This window comes from Scyliorhinus torazame, chromosome 4 (assembly GCF_047496885.1).
Source record: "Scyliorhinus torazame isolate Kashiwa2021f chromosome 4, sScyTor2.1, whole genome shotgun sequence".
Taxonomy (NCBI): domain Eukaryota; kingdom Metazoa; phylum Chordata; class Chondrichthyes; order Carcharhiniformes; family Scyliorhinidae; genus Scyliorhinus; species Scyliorhinus torazame.
Window position 1 is genome coordinate 58,291,895 of NC_092710.1, and position 16,274 is coordinate 58,308,168.

General features: G+C 47.3%; 1 protein-coding gene and 1 long non-coding RNA gene across 7 annotated transcripts in view; one reads left to right on the plus strand and one right to left on the minus strand.

Moving 5' to 3' along the window:
• Positions 1–16,274, plus strand: part of LOC140410244 (uncharacterized) — an 857,189-nt gene that overhangs the window by 632,952 nt on the left and 207,963 nt on the right. The gene's annotated exons all lie outside the window — the stretch shown is intronic.
• The window catches only part of LOC140410237 (NACHT, LRR and PYD domains-containing protein 3-like), a 91,611-nt gene that overhangs the window by 19,564 nt on the left and 55,773 nt on the right, over positions 1–16,274 (minus strand). For 5 of the 6 annotated variants that reach the window (XM_072498196.1, XM_072498192.1, XM_072498195.1 and 2 more), the window contains 2 exons: positions 9,224–10,952; positions 4,260–4,307 (listed from right to left, as the gene is read on the minus strand). In XM_072498196.1, the coding sequence (XP_072354297.1) occupies positions 4,260–4,307; positions 9,224–10,952 (1,777 nt within the window). The remainder of the gene's footprint in view (positions 1–4,259; positions 4,308–9,223; positions 10,953–16,274) is intronic. The other variant, XM_072498197.1, reaches the window with a different exon arrangement.

The following is a 16,274-nucleotide window of genomic DNA, read 5'->3' on the forward strand; positions in this document are numbered from 1 at the left end:
CTGGGACAGGGCATCCTCCTCGCTTCATCAATGCTAAACTGGAGGTCATGAGGGAGTGGAGGGAGCTCCTCTTCTCCAAGGGCAATAGGAAGAGGCCACCTCATTGGGTAGCAGGGGCTCCACTTTATTCAGCATCATCTACCTTCACTGCCTTCCCCTCATCCTTCCTCACAACCTGCTGCTGTCCCAATGTACTGTTTCCTTCCAGTCCAAAATTGAACCTGGGTCCCTGATTTGATTTATTATTGTTGCATGTATTAGTATACAGTGAAAAGTATTGTTTCTTGCATGCTGTACAAACAATGCATACCGTACATAGGGAAGGAGAGACTGCAGAATATAATGTTACAGTAATAGCAAGGTGTAGAAAAAAGATCAATTTAATACAAGGTAGGTCCGTTCAAAAGTCTGATGGCAGTCGGGAAGAAGCTGTTCTTGAGTCAGTTGGTACGTGACCTCAAACTTTGGTATCTTTTTTCTGACGGAAGAAGGTGGAAGAGAGCATGTCCGGGGTGCGTGGGGTCCTTAATTATGCTAGCTGCCTTTCTGAGGCAGCGGGAATTATAGATAGAGTCAATGGATGGGAGATTGGTTTGCGTGATGGACTGGGCTACATTCACGACCTTTTGTAGTTTCCTGCGGTCTTGGGCAGAGCAGGCTGGTGCTGTGAGGCAGCAGTGCTAACCACTGTGCCACCATGTCACCCTAATGCATGAATGTAAAAATTGTGGTAAAATGAGGCACATTAAATGTCAATGTTGGAGAAAGAAGCAACAAATTTAAACTTGGGATAGAGACATAGATGTTTACAGCATGGAAACAGGCCCTTCGGCCCAGCGTGTCCATGCCGCCCAGTTTCTATCATTAAGCTAGTCCCATTTGCCCGCATTTGGCCCATATCCCTCTATACCCACCCTGCCCATGTAACTGTCTAACTGCTTTTTAAAAGACAAAATTGTACCCGCCTCTACAGCCCGTTCCAGATGCTCACCACCCTCTGTGTGAAGAAACTTCCCCTCTGGTCTCTTTTGTACCTCTCTCCCCTCTCAGCTTAAACCTATGCCCTCTAGTTTTAGACTCCCCTACCTTTGGGAAAAGATGTCGACTATCTACCTTATCTATGCTTTAACTATTTTATAGACCTCTATAAGATCACCCCCAAGCCGCCTATGCTCGAGGGAAAAAAGTCACAGCCTATCCAGCCTCTCCTTATAACTCAGACCATCAGGTCCTGGTAGCATCCTCGTAAATCTCTTCTGCACTCCTTCTAGTTTAACAATATCCTTCCTATAATAGGGTGACCACAACGGAACACAGTGTTCCATGTGTGGTCTTACCAATGTCTTGTACAACTTCAACAAGACGTCCCAACTCCTGTATTCAATATTCTGACCAATAAAACCTAGCATGCTGAATGCCTTCTTCACCACCCTGACCATCTGCGACTCCACCTTCAAGGAGCTATGAACCTGTACCCCTAGATCTCTTTGTTCTTTAACTCTCCCCAACTCCCTACCATTAACTGAATAGGTCCTGCCCTGATTTGATCGACTAAAATGCACCACCTCACATTTATCCAAATTAAACTGCACCTGCCATTCACTGGCCCAACTGGTCAAGATCCTGTTGCAATCTTACATAACCTTCTTCATTATCCATTATGCCACTAATCTTGGTATCATCTGCAAACTTACTAACCATGCTTCCTACATTCTCATCCAAATCATTTATATATATATATATATATATATATAGTACCGATCCGCGAGGCACACTGCTGGTCACAGGCCTCCAGTTTGAAAAACAACCCTCCACAACCACCCCTTGGCTTTGGTCGCCAAGCTAATTTTGTATCCACTTGCTTAATGAGATTTTCAACGGTCATAATTGACCTGAACTAAGATCTATGTTCCTCCCCACCTATGTTTGGCGTACAATGCTAACACAAAAATTGGCAACTTGACATTGATACACTTCCCCATGCCAGTATTCATTGCAATTGCCCTGCCCATCTACCTTGGTTCCTGCCATCAAAGAGCCCAACATTCCAGCAACTAAATCAAAACTTGGAACTGATTCAAATGTTGTGCCAAATATCACAGGAAGCAACATCAGAAATCAATGCAGAGATTTTATGGTCACTGAAAATTTAATCGATTGGGGACAATTTGTTAATCATGTATGATGTGGGGTGGAGAGACCTAGGGGCAAAGTCCAGGAGTGTGGGTGTGGGAGAGATAAGAGGGTAGAACAGCACCTACAACAGATTGGGCATGGCGACAACGGAAACAAGGGTCATGGTTAGCGGTGTCCAGGAAGGAACACCAGTGGTCCTCGTAAACGTGTACGCGCCAACTGAGACGATGCGGCATTCATGAAGAAAACTATGGTGGAAATCCCCGACGTAGACACACACTGACTCATCATGGGTTGGGGGGGGGGGGGGGGGGGGGGGGGGGGAACAAGACTTTAACTGCGTACAGGACCCACGGACATACAGATCAAACTGCAAGTCGGGGGGGAAAAAAAAATCACACATGGAAGAAATTGGACGCTTTCTTGGAACAGATGGGGGTAATGGACCCATGGGAGGTACACACTCCCAGGAGGGAAGGAGTTCTTCTCCTAGATACACAAAGTATATCCCAGGATCGACTCTTGTATCGTGAGGAAAGCGTGGCTTCCAGGGGTAGCAAGAGCAGAGTGCTTCACAATCGTAATCTCCGCCAAACACTACGTGGATGTGAGGCTGGAGACGGGCCGGGCACAACGCCCCCCTCCACATGATGGTTGGACACAGCCCTCATGGCCGATAAGGCATTCTGCGAATGTACATCACGAGCCACAGACGGGTACGTTACCAACAAGAGTGGGGAGGTCTCACCCTCCACCCTCTGGGAGGCACTGAAGATCATAAGTTCACAAGATATAGGAACAGAATTAGGCCATTCGGCCCATCGAGTGTGCTCCGCCATTCTATCATGGCTGATATGTTCCTCATCTGCGACCTACGATGTTACAGACCAAGAGCTGAATTGTGAAATCAGCCAAAGCATCTCCTCCCTAGAACACATGACCTAGGAGCAGGAACAGGCAATTTAGCCTCCCGAGCCTAACGCCCTCAATGTGATAATGGCTGATCCCATCCCTACCTCAACACTCCACTGTCCTGCCTTCAACCCATTACCAACCAAAAATCTGTCTAACTCCTCCTTAAATTTTCTCATTGTCCCTGCATCCACAGAACTCTGGGGTATCGAATTCCAGATTCACAACCCTTTGGGAGAAGTGGTTTTTCCTCAAATCTTGTGTAAATTTGCTACCTCTTAATCTAAGATTATGATCTCTCATTTTAGAATGCCCCACAAGAGGAAGCATCATCTCCACGAGTACTTTATCCATATCTTTTAGCATCTTGTATACCTCAATTGGATCTCCCCTCATTCTTCTAAACTCCAGAGAGTATAGGCCTAAACTGTTCAATCTCTCCTCATACGACAAATCTCTCGGGCTGGATTCTCCGATCCTGCAGCTATGTCCGCAGGATCCGTCTGGTCTCAGAACCAAAAGGTCAGCGCCGCCCCAGCACCAATCCTCCGTCCGGTGGGGGGGGCTAGCAGCCGTGGGGCGTAAAGCCCGGCTTTACCTGCGGATTTGGACTCAGAATGGCCGGGTCTGTGGCCGCGCATGCAAATGCGCACCGTACGACATGGCACTGGCCCCGCGCAGACCAGGCATGCCAAAAACTGCCCCCCTGCAACCAGCCTCGCCACACCCGGACCAGCCCCCTTGTGGTGGCGCTGAACACAATCCGCAGCAGCCGTGAGAGGACCCCGAACGCTGTAAGCACGCGCCAGTGGCGGCTGCGGGTACTCGGCCCATCGGGGCGGAGCATTGGGGAGGGCCTCAGGTGACATCCTGAGGCCGTCCATACGGCATGCGGCGTACTCCCCGTGTATGCCATTTTGCTAGGGACGGAGCATCGCAAAAACGGCGGCGCCCCCGATTCCAACGTAAACGTGGATTCTCCGACCGATCGCCGAACGCAATTTCGGTCTCGGCGATTGGAAAATCCCACCCCACATCTCTGGAATCAATCTAGTGAACCCCCTCCGAACTGCGTCCAATGCCGCCAAGTCCAGGCCACATTTCCCTGCCTAGGGATCCTGCTAGACTGGCGGTCAGCAGTACCCAAAGCTGCAGACTGGCTGTCCGACCTGGATGAATCTCTCAGGCTGGTGAAGATAAAATTTGCATACCTGGGGATCGGAAGAGGACTTCCGCAGGACGTGGAAGCCGTTCGCCAACTTGTTCCAAGACCGGTTCGTCGCCAGCAACCAGCAAAGTGGTGGTGGTGGTGGTGGTGGGTGGGGGTGGGGTGGGTGTGGAAGGAGACAGGAATGAGCCATGGGACAAAAAGGAAACGGAAAGGTGAGGGCTAGGAGAGAGCAAAGGCACACAAAGAGAATGCGAGGGACAAGGGACAAAGCCGCAAGAGTCTGGTCCGAGGGCAAGCTGAAGCCCAAACCAAACTGGAAATAGACACATAGAACATACAGTATAGGAGGCGGCCATTCGGCCCATTCAGTCTGCACTGACCCACTTAAGCGCTCACTTCCACACTATCCCCGGAACCCAATAATCCCTCCTAACCTTTTTGGTCACCAAGAGCAATTTATCATGGCCAATCCACCTAACCTGCATGTCTTTGGATTGTGGGAGGAAACCGGAGCCCCCGGAGGAAACCCACGCAGATACGGGAAGAACGTGCAGACTCCGCACAGACAGTGACACAGCGGGGAATCGAACCCGGGAACCTGGCGCTGTGAAGCCACAGTGCTATCCACTTGTGCTACCGTGCTGCACCTAATGTGAATGTGAATACGTGCTCTCTGCTCTGACCATTTAGGGATTGTAACATATGTATGCCGGCTAAATGGGCTCACTGCCAAAGCGGGAGAGAAGCTACCTGCTTGTTTATGTATGGGTTAGTTTCTGGTTTTCCTTTTCTGTTTGGTACGGTTTTATAATGTGTCACTCATAAATTGTGAAATATAAGATGTGAAAATTCAATAAATATATATATATTTTTTTTAAATAGTGTTTGATGGGATCTCACCCGCATAAAGTACACCTCACCCCATTGCTCTTTTAACTGAATGGAAAAGAAAACAGTGAGCAATGTAGATTGGTAAGAAAATTCACTATCAGGAATATCAAGAAATCAGGAATAGTAAGGTGCAAAACTCACTGATAGGAGTAGTAAACAAAGAAATAACTGATGCATGATAAAATATTAAAACATGCTGCTGTGCAGAGACACCTGGGTGTGCTAGTGCATGAGTCGCAAAAAGTTGGTTTACAGGTGCAACAGGTGATTAAGAAGGCAAATGGAATTTTGTCCTTCATTGCTAGAGGGATAGAGTTGAAGACTAGGGAGGTTATGCTGCAATTATATAAGGTGTTAGTGAGGCCACACCTGGAGTATTGTGTTCAGTTTTGGTCTCCTTACTTGAGAAAGGACGTACTGGCACTGGAGGGTGTGCAGAGGAGATTCACTAGGTTAATCCCAGAGCTGAAGGGGTTGGATTACGAGGAGAGGCTGAGTAGACTGGGACTGTACTCAGAATTTAGAAGGATGAGGGGGGATCTGATAGAAACATATAAGATTATGAAGGGAATAGATAGGATAGATGCGGGCAGGTTGTTTCCACTGGCGGGTGAAAGCAGAACTAGGGGGCATAGCCTCAAAATAAGGGGAAGTAGATTTAGGACTGAGTTTAGGAGGAACTTCTTCACCCAAAGGGTTGTGAATCTATGGAATTCCTTGCCCAGTGAAGCAGTAGAGGCTCCTTCATTAAATGTTTTTAAGATAAAGATAGTTTTTTGAAGAATAAAGGGATTAAGGGTTATGGTGTTCGGGCCAGAAAGTGGAGCTGAGTCCACAAAAGATCAGCCATGATCTCATTGAATGGTGGAGCAGGCTCGAGGGGCCAGATGGCCTACTCCTGCTCCTAGTTCTTATGTTCTTATGTAGAAATGGTACAGCAGTTATCAGGGGGATTTTAATCTACATATCGATAGTTTTACCAGGATAATCAAGGCAGCTTTGAGGAGGAGTTTACAGAATGTATCCGTGATAATTCCCTAGAACAGTACGTATGCAACCTATGAGGGAACAAGCGGTCCTAGATCTGGTCCTGTGTATTGAGACTGGATTGATTAATGATCTCATAGTTAGGGATCCTCTCGGAAGGAGTGATCACAATCTGGTGGAATTCAAAATACAGATGGAGGGTGAGAAGGTAAAATGAAACAGTAGAGTTTTGTGCTTAAACAAAGGAGATTACAATGGATAGAGAGAAGAGCTGGCTAAGGTAGACTGGGAGCAAAGACTTTATGGCGAAACAGTTGAGGAACAGTGGAGAACCTTCCAAGCAATTTTTCACAGTGCTCAGCAAACATTTATACCAACAAAAAGGAAGGACGGTAGAAAGAGGGAAAATCGACCATGGATATTGAAGGAAATAAGGGAGAATATCAAATTGAAGGAAAAAGCATACAAAGTGGCAAAGATTAGAGAGACACTAGAGGATTGGGAAATCTTTTGGGGGCAACAGGAAGCTACTAAAAAGCTATAAAGAAGAGGAAGATAGATTGAGAGTAAACTTGCGCAGAATATAAAAACAGATAGCAAAAGTTTCTACAAATATATAAAACAAAAAAGACTGGCTAAGATAAATATTGGTCCTTTTGAGGATGAGAAGGGAGATTTAATAATGGGAGATGAAGAAATGGCTGAGGAACTGAACAGGTTTTTTGGGGTCGGTCTTCACAGTGGAAGACACAAATAACATGCCAGTGACTGATGGAAATAAGGCAATGACAGACGAGGACCTTGAGACGACTGTTATCACTAAGGAGGTAGTGATGAGCAAGCTAATGGAGCTATAAAGGTAGACAAGTCTCCTGTCCCTAATGGAACGCATCCCAGGATACTAAATGAGATGGCTAGGGAAATTGCAAATGCACTTGTGATAATTTACCAAAATTCACTAGACTCTGGGGTGGTCCCGGCGGATCGGAAATTAGCAAACATGACACCACTGTTTAAAAAAGGAGGTAGGCAGAAAGCGGGTAATTATAGGCCAGTTAGCTTAATTTCGGTAGTAGGGAAGATGCTGGAATCTATCATCAAGGAAGAAATAGCGAGGCATCTGGATGGAAATTAGACGGAAGCAGCATGGGTTCATAAAAGGGCAGGTCGTGCCTATCTAATTTAGAGGAATTTTTTGAGGACATTAACAGTGCGGTAGACAACGGGGAGCTAATGGATGTGGTATATCTGGATTTCCAGAAAGCTTTGATCAAGATGCCACACAAAAGTTTGCTGCATAAGATAAAGACGCATGGCGTTAAGGGTAAAGTAATAGCATGGATAGAGGATTGGTTAATTAATAGAAAGCAAAGAGTGGGGATTAATGGGTGTTTCTCTGGGTGGCAGTCAGTAGCTAGTGGTGTCCTTCAGGGATCAGTGATGGGCCCACAATTGTTCACAATTTACATAGATGATTTGGAGTTGGGGTCCAAGTGCAATGTGTCCAAGTTTGCAGACGACACTAAGATAAGTAGTAAAGCAAAAAGTGCAGAGGATACCAGAAGTCTGCAGAGGGATTTGGATAGGTTAAGTGAATGGGCTAGGGTCTGGCAGATGGAATACAATGTTGACAAATGAGAGGTTATCCATTTTGGTAGGAATAATAGTAAAAGGGATTATTTAAATGATAAAATATTAAAACATGCTGCTGTGCAGAGGGACCTGGGTGTGCTAGTGCACGAGTCGTAAAAAGTTAGTTTACAGCAACAGGTGGTTAAGAAGGCAAATGGAGTTTTGTCCATTCCAGGGATGGAGTTTAAGACTAGTGAGGCCACACCTGGAGTATTGTGTTCAGTTTTGCTCTCCTTACCTCAGAAAGGATGTACTGGCGTGGAGGGTGTGCAGAGAAGATTTACTAGGTTAATCCCAGAGTTGAGCAGGTTGGATTACGAGGAGAGGTTGAGTACACTGGGACTGTACTCGTTGGAATTTAGAAGGACGCGGGGAGGATCTTATGGAAACATATAAAATTATGAAGGGAATAGATAGGACAATTGTTTCCACTGGCGGGTAAAAGCATAGCCTCAAAATAAGGGGAAGTAGATTTAGGACTGAGTTCAGGAGGAACATCTTCACCCAAAGGGTTGTGAATCGATGGAACTCCTTGCCCAGCATGGCAGTTGAGACTCCTTCGTTAAATGTTTTCAGGATAAAGATCGATAGTTTTTTGAAGAATAAAGGAATAAAGGGTTATGGTGTTCGGGTGGGAAAGTGGAGCTGAGTCCACAAAAGATCAGCCATGATCTCATTGAATGGCGGAGCAGGCTCGAAGGGCCAGATGGCCTACTCCTGCTCCCAGTTCCTATGTTCTTATCACTTGTTTGAGCACTGGTAAAAACCACTTTTACCACTCTCAGTATTTACTACAGAGTTGTCGATGTGCAGCCTATAAATGGCCTTCAGTCTGGTCTCATTCCCCGATGATGAGAATTACCCGCCTGCGCTCAGTGACTGGTCTTATCAAGTTTTGGAGGACTCATCTCATGTCTGCTATTGCTTCAATTTGGGATTTTATAGAACTGCCACGATTTCCTGAGAGTTAAATGAGAAAGTAGCCATCTCCTATGCTGCAATAACTCTGTGCATTACGTTCATCGGTATAATACCTTGAAATGAGTTATACAGGTATTGTGAAACAGAGCTAACTGCTGCTGTAAAATCCATCTCCCTGGATTTCATACAAGGAAAGTTTATTCTGCCCCTTTACAAGGTTACAATGCTCCTCTTCTGCTGGTTTATTAGGGTGGCGTGTCTCCAACTGTATTACATTATTTTTATCTGCACTAGTATTTAATATGTTCAAAATATGCATACTATGTTGTTTCTTGTAAATAGATACAGTTTTATTTGATCTCAATTCCACAATCTAACTCTTTGAGAGTCACCACTAAGTAAACCCATAAATTGCTGATAAGGACACCATTCTTAAATTTCCAACTTGGAACTTTGAGCAGTTTTCCTGACTCTGCTTCACTTTCCTTGAATTGGAAGGGTTTTGCTTCTGCAACATAGCAAATGGTTTCTTTACAATGGAAATTCCAGCTATGGTACCAAACAAACAGTTACCTCAGCTCCTGGCATTTGTGCAGAACGGATATCAACTGCTGGAGTCCTTTACACTGAATGGAGCATTCTCTTAGATCGAGGTGTTTTACTGTATCACAGAGTCCAATGACATGAGACAGGACCGCACAATCAATCGGAGTCAGTCGCAATTCACTGAAGGTGAGTGTTTCCACAGATCCCACTGTGTTCTGAGTCAGTGTTTTATTCTGAGACTCAAACAGGTAGTGGAATGTGTTCAGCAGGTTCCTTTTACTGGTTTCAATCTCTGTGTTTCCGATCTGTCCTTCAACCTTCGCCTTCACCCAGTCAATCACTCCACAGGTTGTCTGATGAGAAAATCGACCCAGAATCTCCTCCAGGGGCCAAGCTGCCTGTGCGGAGGCGAGGCCAGAAACAAAACGGAGAAATATTTCAAATCTCCCATCTTCCTTGCTGTGGGCCTCACTGAGGAGTTTCCCGATATCCCCGGGAGCTGGAGTCAGGAATTGTGCGAGTGCAGCTACAAACTCCTGGATGGTGAGGTGTGGGAATGTGTAAACCACACTCTGGACAGAATCATCTCTCTCCAAAAGTTCCATCAGGAACCCAGACAGGAACTGGGAAGGTTGCAGATTGTACTTGATCAGATCTGCATTTCTAAACACAATCTTCTTCTCGGAGACTCCTGTGAAGGCCATCTCACCAAGCTTCAGTAACACATCGCGGGGGTTTTCAATCTCTCGGCCATGGTTTTTCAGAATGTTGTAAATATAGTAGGAATATAGTTGGGTGATGGTCTTGGGAACTTGCTGCTGTTTCCTGTCTCTTTGTGTAAAGAAGGGACCCAGTGACAGACCGAGGATCCAGCAGTAGGAAGGGTTGTAGCACATGGTGTACAGGATCTTGCTCTCCTCCACATGTTTGAAAACAGCTGCTGCCACCGTCTGATCTTCAAAAAACTTGTTGAAATATTCCTTTTGTTCTTCATGATTAAATCCCAGGATTTCAGCCCAGACACTGATCCCAGCCTTTTCCAATAAATGTAATGCAGTGGGGCGGCTGGTCACTAGCACTGAACATCCTGGGAGCAGCTTGTGCTGTATTAAACTGTACACAATGTCAGACACTTCACACCAGCTTTCGGGATCTGTGCACATGGACGGAGGTTCTGTATTTTCAGCAAAATCAATACTGCCCTTGAATTCATCCAAACCATCGAATATAAACAGCAATCTCTCTCGATTCTTCCAGAGCTCTCCCAGAACATTCCCAAAGTAAGGATACTGATCCCGTATCAGATTCCTCAGGCTTATTCTACAGTTAATTGTGTTCAAATCCCGGAATTTAAAACTGAAAACAAATTGAAAGTGTGGGTATATTTTCCCAGTGGCCCAGTCATAAACAATCTTTTGTACCATTGTTGTTTTTCCAATTCCCGGGACTCCACTCACTGCTGCTGAACTCCCAGATTTGGATTTTCTCTGGGAAAAGCTGCTCTGGAACAATTGATCAGGTCGGATTTTTTCCAGTTCTCTCTGGAGATCTTTCTCTCTCCACTCTTCATGGTCTCGGCCTCTTGCCAGCAATTCATGTTCTACTAGTGTCCGATCTCGAACAGTAGAAATGACCGTTAGCTCAGCGTATCGATCAACCAGCTGGAAAATCTTAACCTTCTCCTTTATTAGGATAGTGTTCACTCTCAGTGTTTCAGTTTGTACCCGGAGTGTCTCCTTGTGTTTCTGTTGAACATCTTCAATTAGAACAAACAGAAAGTAGTTCTCAATGTTAGTTCTATTAATATGACAAAATCAATGCTATCTCACTGAATAGACAGATTTAATTCAGTTTCTGTTGAACTTTGTGCAGGAATTAAAATTCAGATATTGTAAACCTCACCTTAAAGTGAGGAACTTCCAAGGCAAATGTCTAATCTTTACTTAACATAGAAATTTTGCAATGGTGACAGTTTCCCTCTGCAGGGAATACTTCCCAATCTGCCCTTACTTCATACATCCTATTACGAAATCACAAGCATCTTTGTTATCCAACCGTAGCTTTACTGGTTGATCAATCTGTGCATCCATGTTAATCATCTAGAGAAATGGTAAGTGGCATAGTAAATATGACTAGGAGAGGAGAGGAAGTTGGGGGGGGGGGGGGGGGGGGTGACAGCAATTATTCGGTATCCTGCCTTCAGCAGATTACCGTTGATATGGAGCGCAATCTTCCGGCCTCGCTACACTCAAGCTCAAGCGAAACGAGGCGGTAAATAGCAAAAGCCAAAAACCGCCAGGCGCCAAACAGTTTGCGATCAACTGGCCCACTCACCCAGGTGAAATCGGAATCGTAGCATGGCAAGAAACCAATTATTAGCACTTTTAAGCCAATTATCCATACAATTAACGAGAGCCACCCCTTATCCAACAGCCTCCTGTCAGCCTCCCCAGCAAGTGGTCACGCTGGCGCCTATTAAAAGACTCCTTTTTAAAAATGTGAACCTGACGGAAGGGCTTCTGTGGGGAGCCGGGGAGGTGAGTAGCCATCTTTGCTCACTGGCAAAGGGCCCGGGGCGCTGGGTTTGCTGCCCCTGTGCTCGGTGGGGGATGGAGGACACTCGGTTGGAGGTGGGACCTTCCATTGGGGGTGGGCCGCCATGGGAGGGTGGTACTCATTGCACCACCATGTCAACCCGTGGATCATGTATACCTATTCCAAAGGCAACCCACAGGTGCATCCGGCAGGTCACAAATGCCCTGTATACCCAGGCGGAAAACTACATTGTCTTTGACATGGGCCAAGCAGGTTTCTCCTCCATCGCCGGGATGCCCCAGGACCAGGGGGTCATAGATGCCATGCATGCTGTTCTGTGCTCACCGGGCCATCTGGGGGTGCCCTACGTTAACCAAAAGGAGATCCACTCCCTCACCATACAACTCATCTGTGACCACCAGATGAAGATAATGTACATTTTTAAACTCCTTTTAAAAATGTGAACCAGGGAGTGTGCACGACAGCTACATCCTGGGGCACTCAGTCAACGCTGCCCTCTTCGAGGAGCACCCCAGGATGAGCGGCTGGCACTTGGGGGATAAGGGGTATCCGCTGAGGACCTGGCAAATGACGGCGTAAGGAGGCCGGAGACTGAAGTAGAAACCCAGTGCAAGGAGGCCCACGCAGCCACCCGGGCTGTCATGAAGAGGTTCATCAGACTCCTCAAGATGCGGTTCTGATGCCTCGACCGCTCTGGAGGTGCCCTCCAGTACACCGCCCGGTGGGTCGCCTGCTTTGTTGTGGTCTGCTGTGTCCTCCACAACCTGGCACAGCATGGGCGACGAGCTGGAGGTTGGTGACGAGGAACATGTGCCCACGGCGGAGGAGATGGGAGAGGAGGAGGACGAGGATGATGAGGAGGTGCTGGACCAGCAGGGGCTGGAGGACGAGGCTGGGGAGGAACTTGAGGCCCAGCCGGAGGAGAAGCGGCAGGGGTGAGGGTCCGGCAAACCCCGAGGGTCAGGGAGGCCCTCATACCCGACCAATTAATTTAGCAGGTGGCCTGGTCCAACGTTGCATCCTTACCCACCCACCATCCCCATTTCCCACATTCCCAGGGTATGTGTCACACCTCTCCAGGGTGCTGGGACTGTGTCGGCACTGACCATGGGTCACTGTTGAGGGCAGGGGGGTGAACATAATCTGCGGAGAGCTGAGCGCTGGTGCTCCTTAATCTAAGCCATAATCTGACCCCTGCCTGGGGGTTCCTGCCTCCACCAGATGTGCATCAGCAGCTGTGTGGTGCTCACCAGATTGTGTCCACTAGCATTTCCCACTGAGGTGTGTGTATCTGCGCTGGTGGAGGGTGGGATGACAGCTGTGCTGCGACTATAACAGTTGCATCCTCAGAGCTCTCCCCTTAGTGGACAGGAGAAGGGGCCTTCCGGGATGGGCCGGTGTCGTCGGCTGCTGGATCTGCAGGAGAATGGACATGTGGTCTGTGAGGGGGATGGATGGATCGGTCACTAAGGCAATCACTACTCATGTTCGACAGGTCCCCCTGGTGGAGCTCGGTGGTTCCTCACCCCTGCGGCGTCCGCCAGCCTTGGCCACACCGGACACCTCCAGGGCTCACCCCTCGAAGGTGGTGAGGATTCTCAAGTCCGGCACCCCACCGCCAGTCTGGGCCCTCTCCCGCCGATTATGGGAGAGCCTTTTCTGAGGTGACACAGATAGGGCATTGTTAACCACACGCGTGGTTCATAGTTGTGGGGGTGAAGGGGTGGGTGGAGAGAGGATTGAAGTGGGAGGGATGGAGGGAGAATGGGATGGAGGGAGGGTTTGAGAGGGTGGGTGGAGGGAGTGCTGAAGGGCGAGGGGTATTGAGGGAGGGCGGGACGTTGATGTCTACTCACTCGTGCTGCCCGGTGTAGGTTATTGACCTTCTTTGGGAGCTGGGGCCAGTGCTGCCGCCACCTTGTCTCAGGCAGCACTGGCTGCTTTGTGCCTCACCCTCCGGCACCCTCGGGGGAAGAGGACAACCCTCCTGGCCTCCACCGTGTCTAGGAGCCTCCCCAGGTCAGTGTCCCCGAATCTTGGGGCCGGTCTCCTTTGTTGCGAGCTGGCGGGGGTTGGCTGAGCAAGTGCAGCTTATGTGCTGCTTGACCTCCTTAGCAGGGGGCTGGCGACCATGGTCCCAGCGAATCAACTAACGAAACGGCATTCGGGACGAGAAGCCTTGGAAGCCTCATTAAATGGACCACTTAACGTTGAATAGTGTTGCCGACCTCGCTGGGCCGAGCGTCGGGAAACTCGCAACAATTCCCACCCGCTCCATTGTGTGCATACTGGGAAAGAAACAGTTATGAAGAGTGAAAAGTGATACTGTTATTGTATCAGACTGTGGGCCGGTTATCTGGGTAGCACTGAGGGAGGGATAGATTGTGAACTGACACAGATTGCACCTTCAGACAATCTGACCTGCTGAACTTCTGACCCCATAATCTCACTCTCACAAAGACAGCCTATATCCACCTTCATAACCTCATCCATTGCTGCTTTGGTCTCATCTCATTTGCTGTTGAAATCTGCATCGATACTTTCGTTAATTCCAGTCTCGAATCATTCAATGGTTGACCTTGCACTTCCTGTAAGCCTGAGCTCATTCAGAACTGTTTTCCATTTTCTAATTTGCATCACAAGACAGGTAGAGGGATCCCGAATCCAGGAACAAAGGAGCCTCAGCTCTTGACCTTGTACAACAGGTATGAGGTACTTGTTCCGGGTGGATGAGGAAAAGGGCTGGAGGGAGGATGAGCTAGTGCAGCTTAAGTGCTGCTCGGCCTTGTTAGCTGGGTGGGGGGAGGGCGGAGGGGTGGCGACCGTGGTCCCGGCGAATCAGCTGGCAAGCCGGCAGTCGGGATGAGAAGCTGCTACATTGTACAGGAGGCTATTCAAGCAGGGAGAGCAAAAAGCCAAGTGGCAGCTGTAGGGGATTCTACAATTAGGGGGATTGATAGCATCCTTTGTAAAAGGGACCGAGAGCCCCGCATGGTATGTTGCCTGCCCGGTGCCAGGGTGAGGGACATCTCTGACTGGCTCAAAAGGATATTGGAGTGGGAGGGGGAGGACCCAGTTGTTGTGGCCCACGTTGAGACAAACAACATAGGCCAGACTAGGAAAGAGGGCCTGTTGAGGGATCATCAGGCACTAGGAACTAAATTAAAGAACAGGTCAAGGGTTATAATCTCTAGATTACTACCCGAGCAACGTGCGAATTGGCATAGGGATGAGAAAATGAGGGAAGTAAACAATTGGCTACAGGAGTGGTGCGGGAAAGAGGGATTCCATTGTATGGGGCATTGGGATAACAGGGATCAGCGCCGTTGGGACGGTCTCCACCTGAACCGATCTGAGACCTGTAGTCTAGCAGAAAGGATAAATAGGGTGGTCACAAGAACTTGAAACGAGCAAGGGGGGAGGAAGGGATGGATAATACTACGGGAAGTAAAATGGTTAATGGGAAGCCAAGCAGCAGGTTAGCATTGGGGAGGTGGGTTCAACTACATGGAAAATTATGAAGAAAGTTAAAGCAAAGAAGAACTCGGGAGATGTTATGAGTGGAGGTCTTCGGATTCGAAAAGAAGCTAAAAAAAACTAGCAGAAGGGCACTTTAACTGAATGCGCTTGGCATTCGAAACAAGTTAAATGAGTTGACGGCTCAAATCATTGCAATGATTTCGTGGCCATTACAGAGACATGGGTGCAGAGTGGTCACGGCTGGGAGATAAATATCCAGGGGTGTCAGACTATTCTGAAGGACAGACAGGAAGATAAGGGAGATGGTGTAGCCCTGATATTTAAGGATATCAGGGCAGTGGTGAGAGATGATATAGGTTCTATAGAGAAAAAGGTTGAATCCATTTGGGTGGAAATTAGAAATAGTAAGGAGAAAAGGTCACTAATAGGCGCAGTCCATAGGCCACCAAATAATATCGCATTGCGGCAGGCAATAAACAAAGATATAACAGTTACATGTGAAAATGGCAATTATCACGGGGAATTTTAATCTACATGTCGATTGGTCAAACCAGGATAGTACGTATGTAACTGTCATGTGAGGGTCCCTTTAAGAAAAGTGTGTTTATCAAATCGCTGCAGTGATGTCATTGTGTGGGTGGAGCTGAGCTGTGTTGCTGGCTTTTACTTTCGTTTTGAGCTGGAAGCTGTTTTGCAGCTGAGTTTTTGGTTTTGTTTTCAGCTGGGAGCTGCATTCAAACAAGAAGATGTATTTTGATATCTCTCTCTCTGCATGCTAAAGAATGTCTTCAGATCACTTGATAATTTAAAAGTGATAACTGCTTTCTGTAGAGAATTCAAACCTTATGTCTTTGTTAAAAAGAGTATTTGACTTATGGATGTTGTCAAGAAAGTTATTAAGGGTTACCTATAGAATATTGTATCTGTGGGGATTATTTGTGTTGGTCGTTGATAAACTGTTTACTGTGTGTTTATAAAATGTGAACTGGATTCATAGAATAAACATTGTTTTGTTTAAAAATACTTAAGGTCTCTGGTGCAG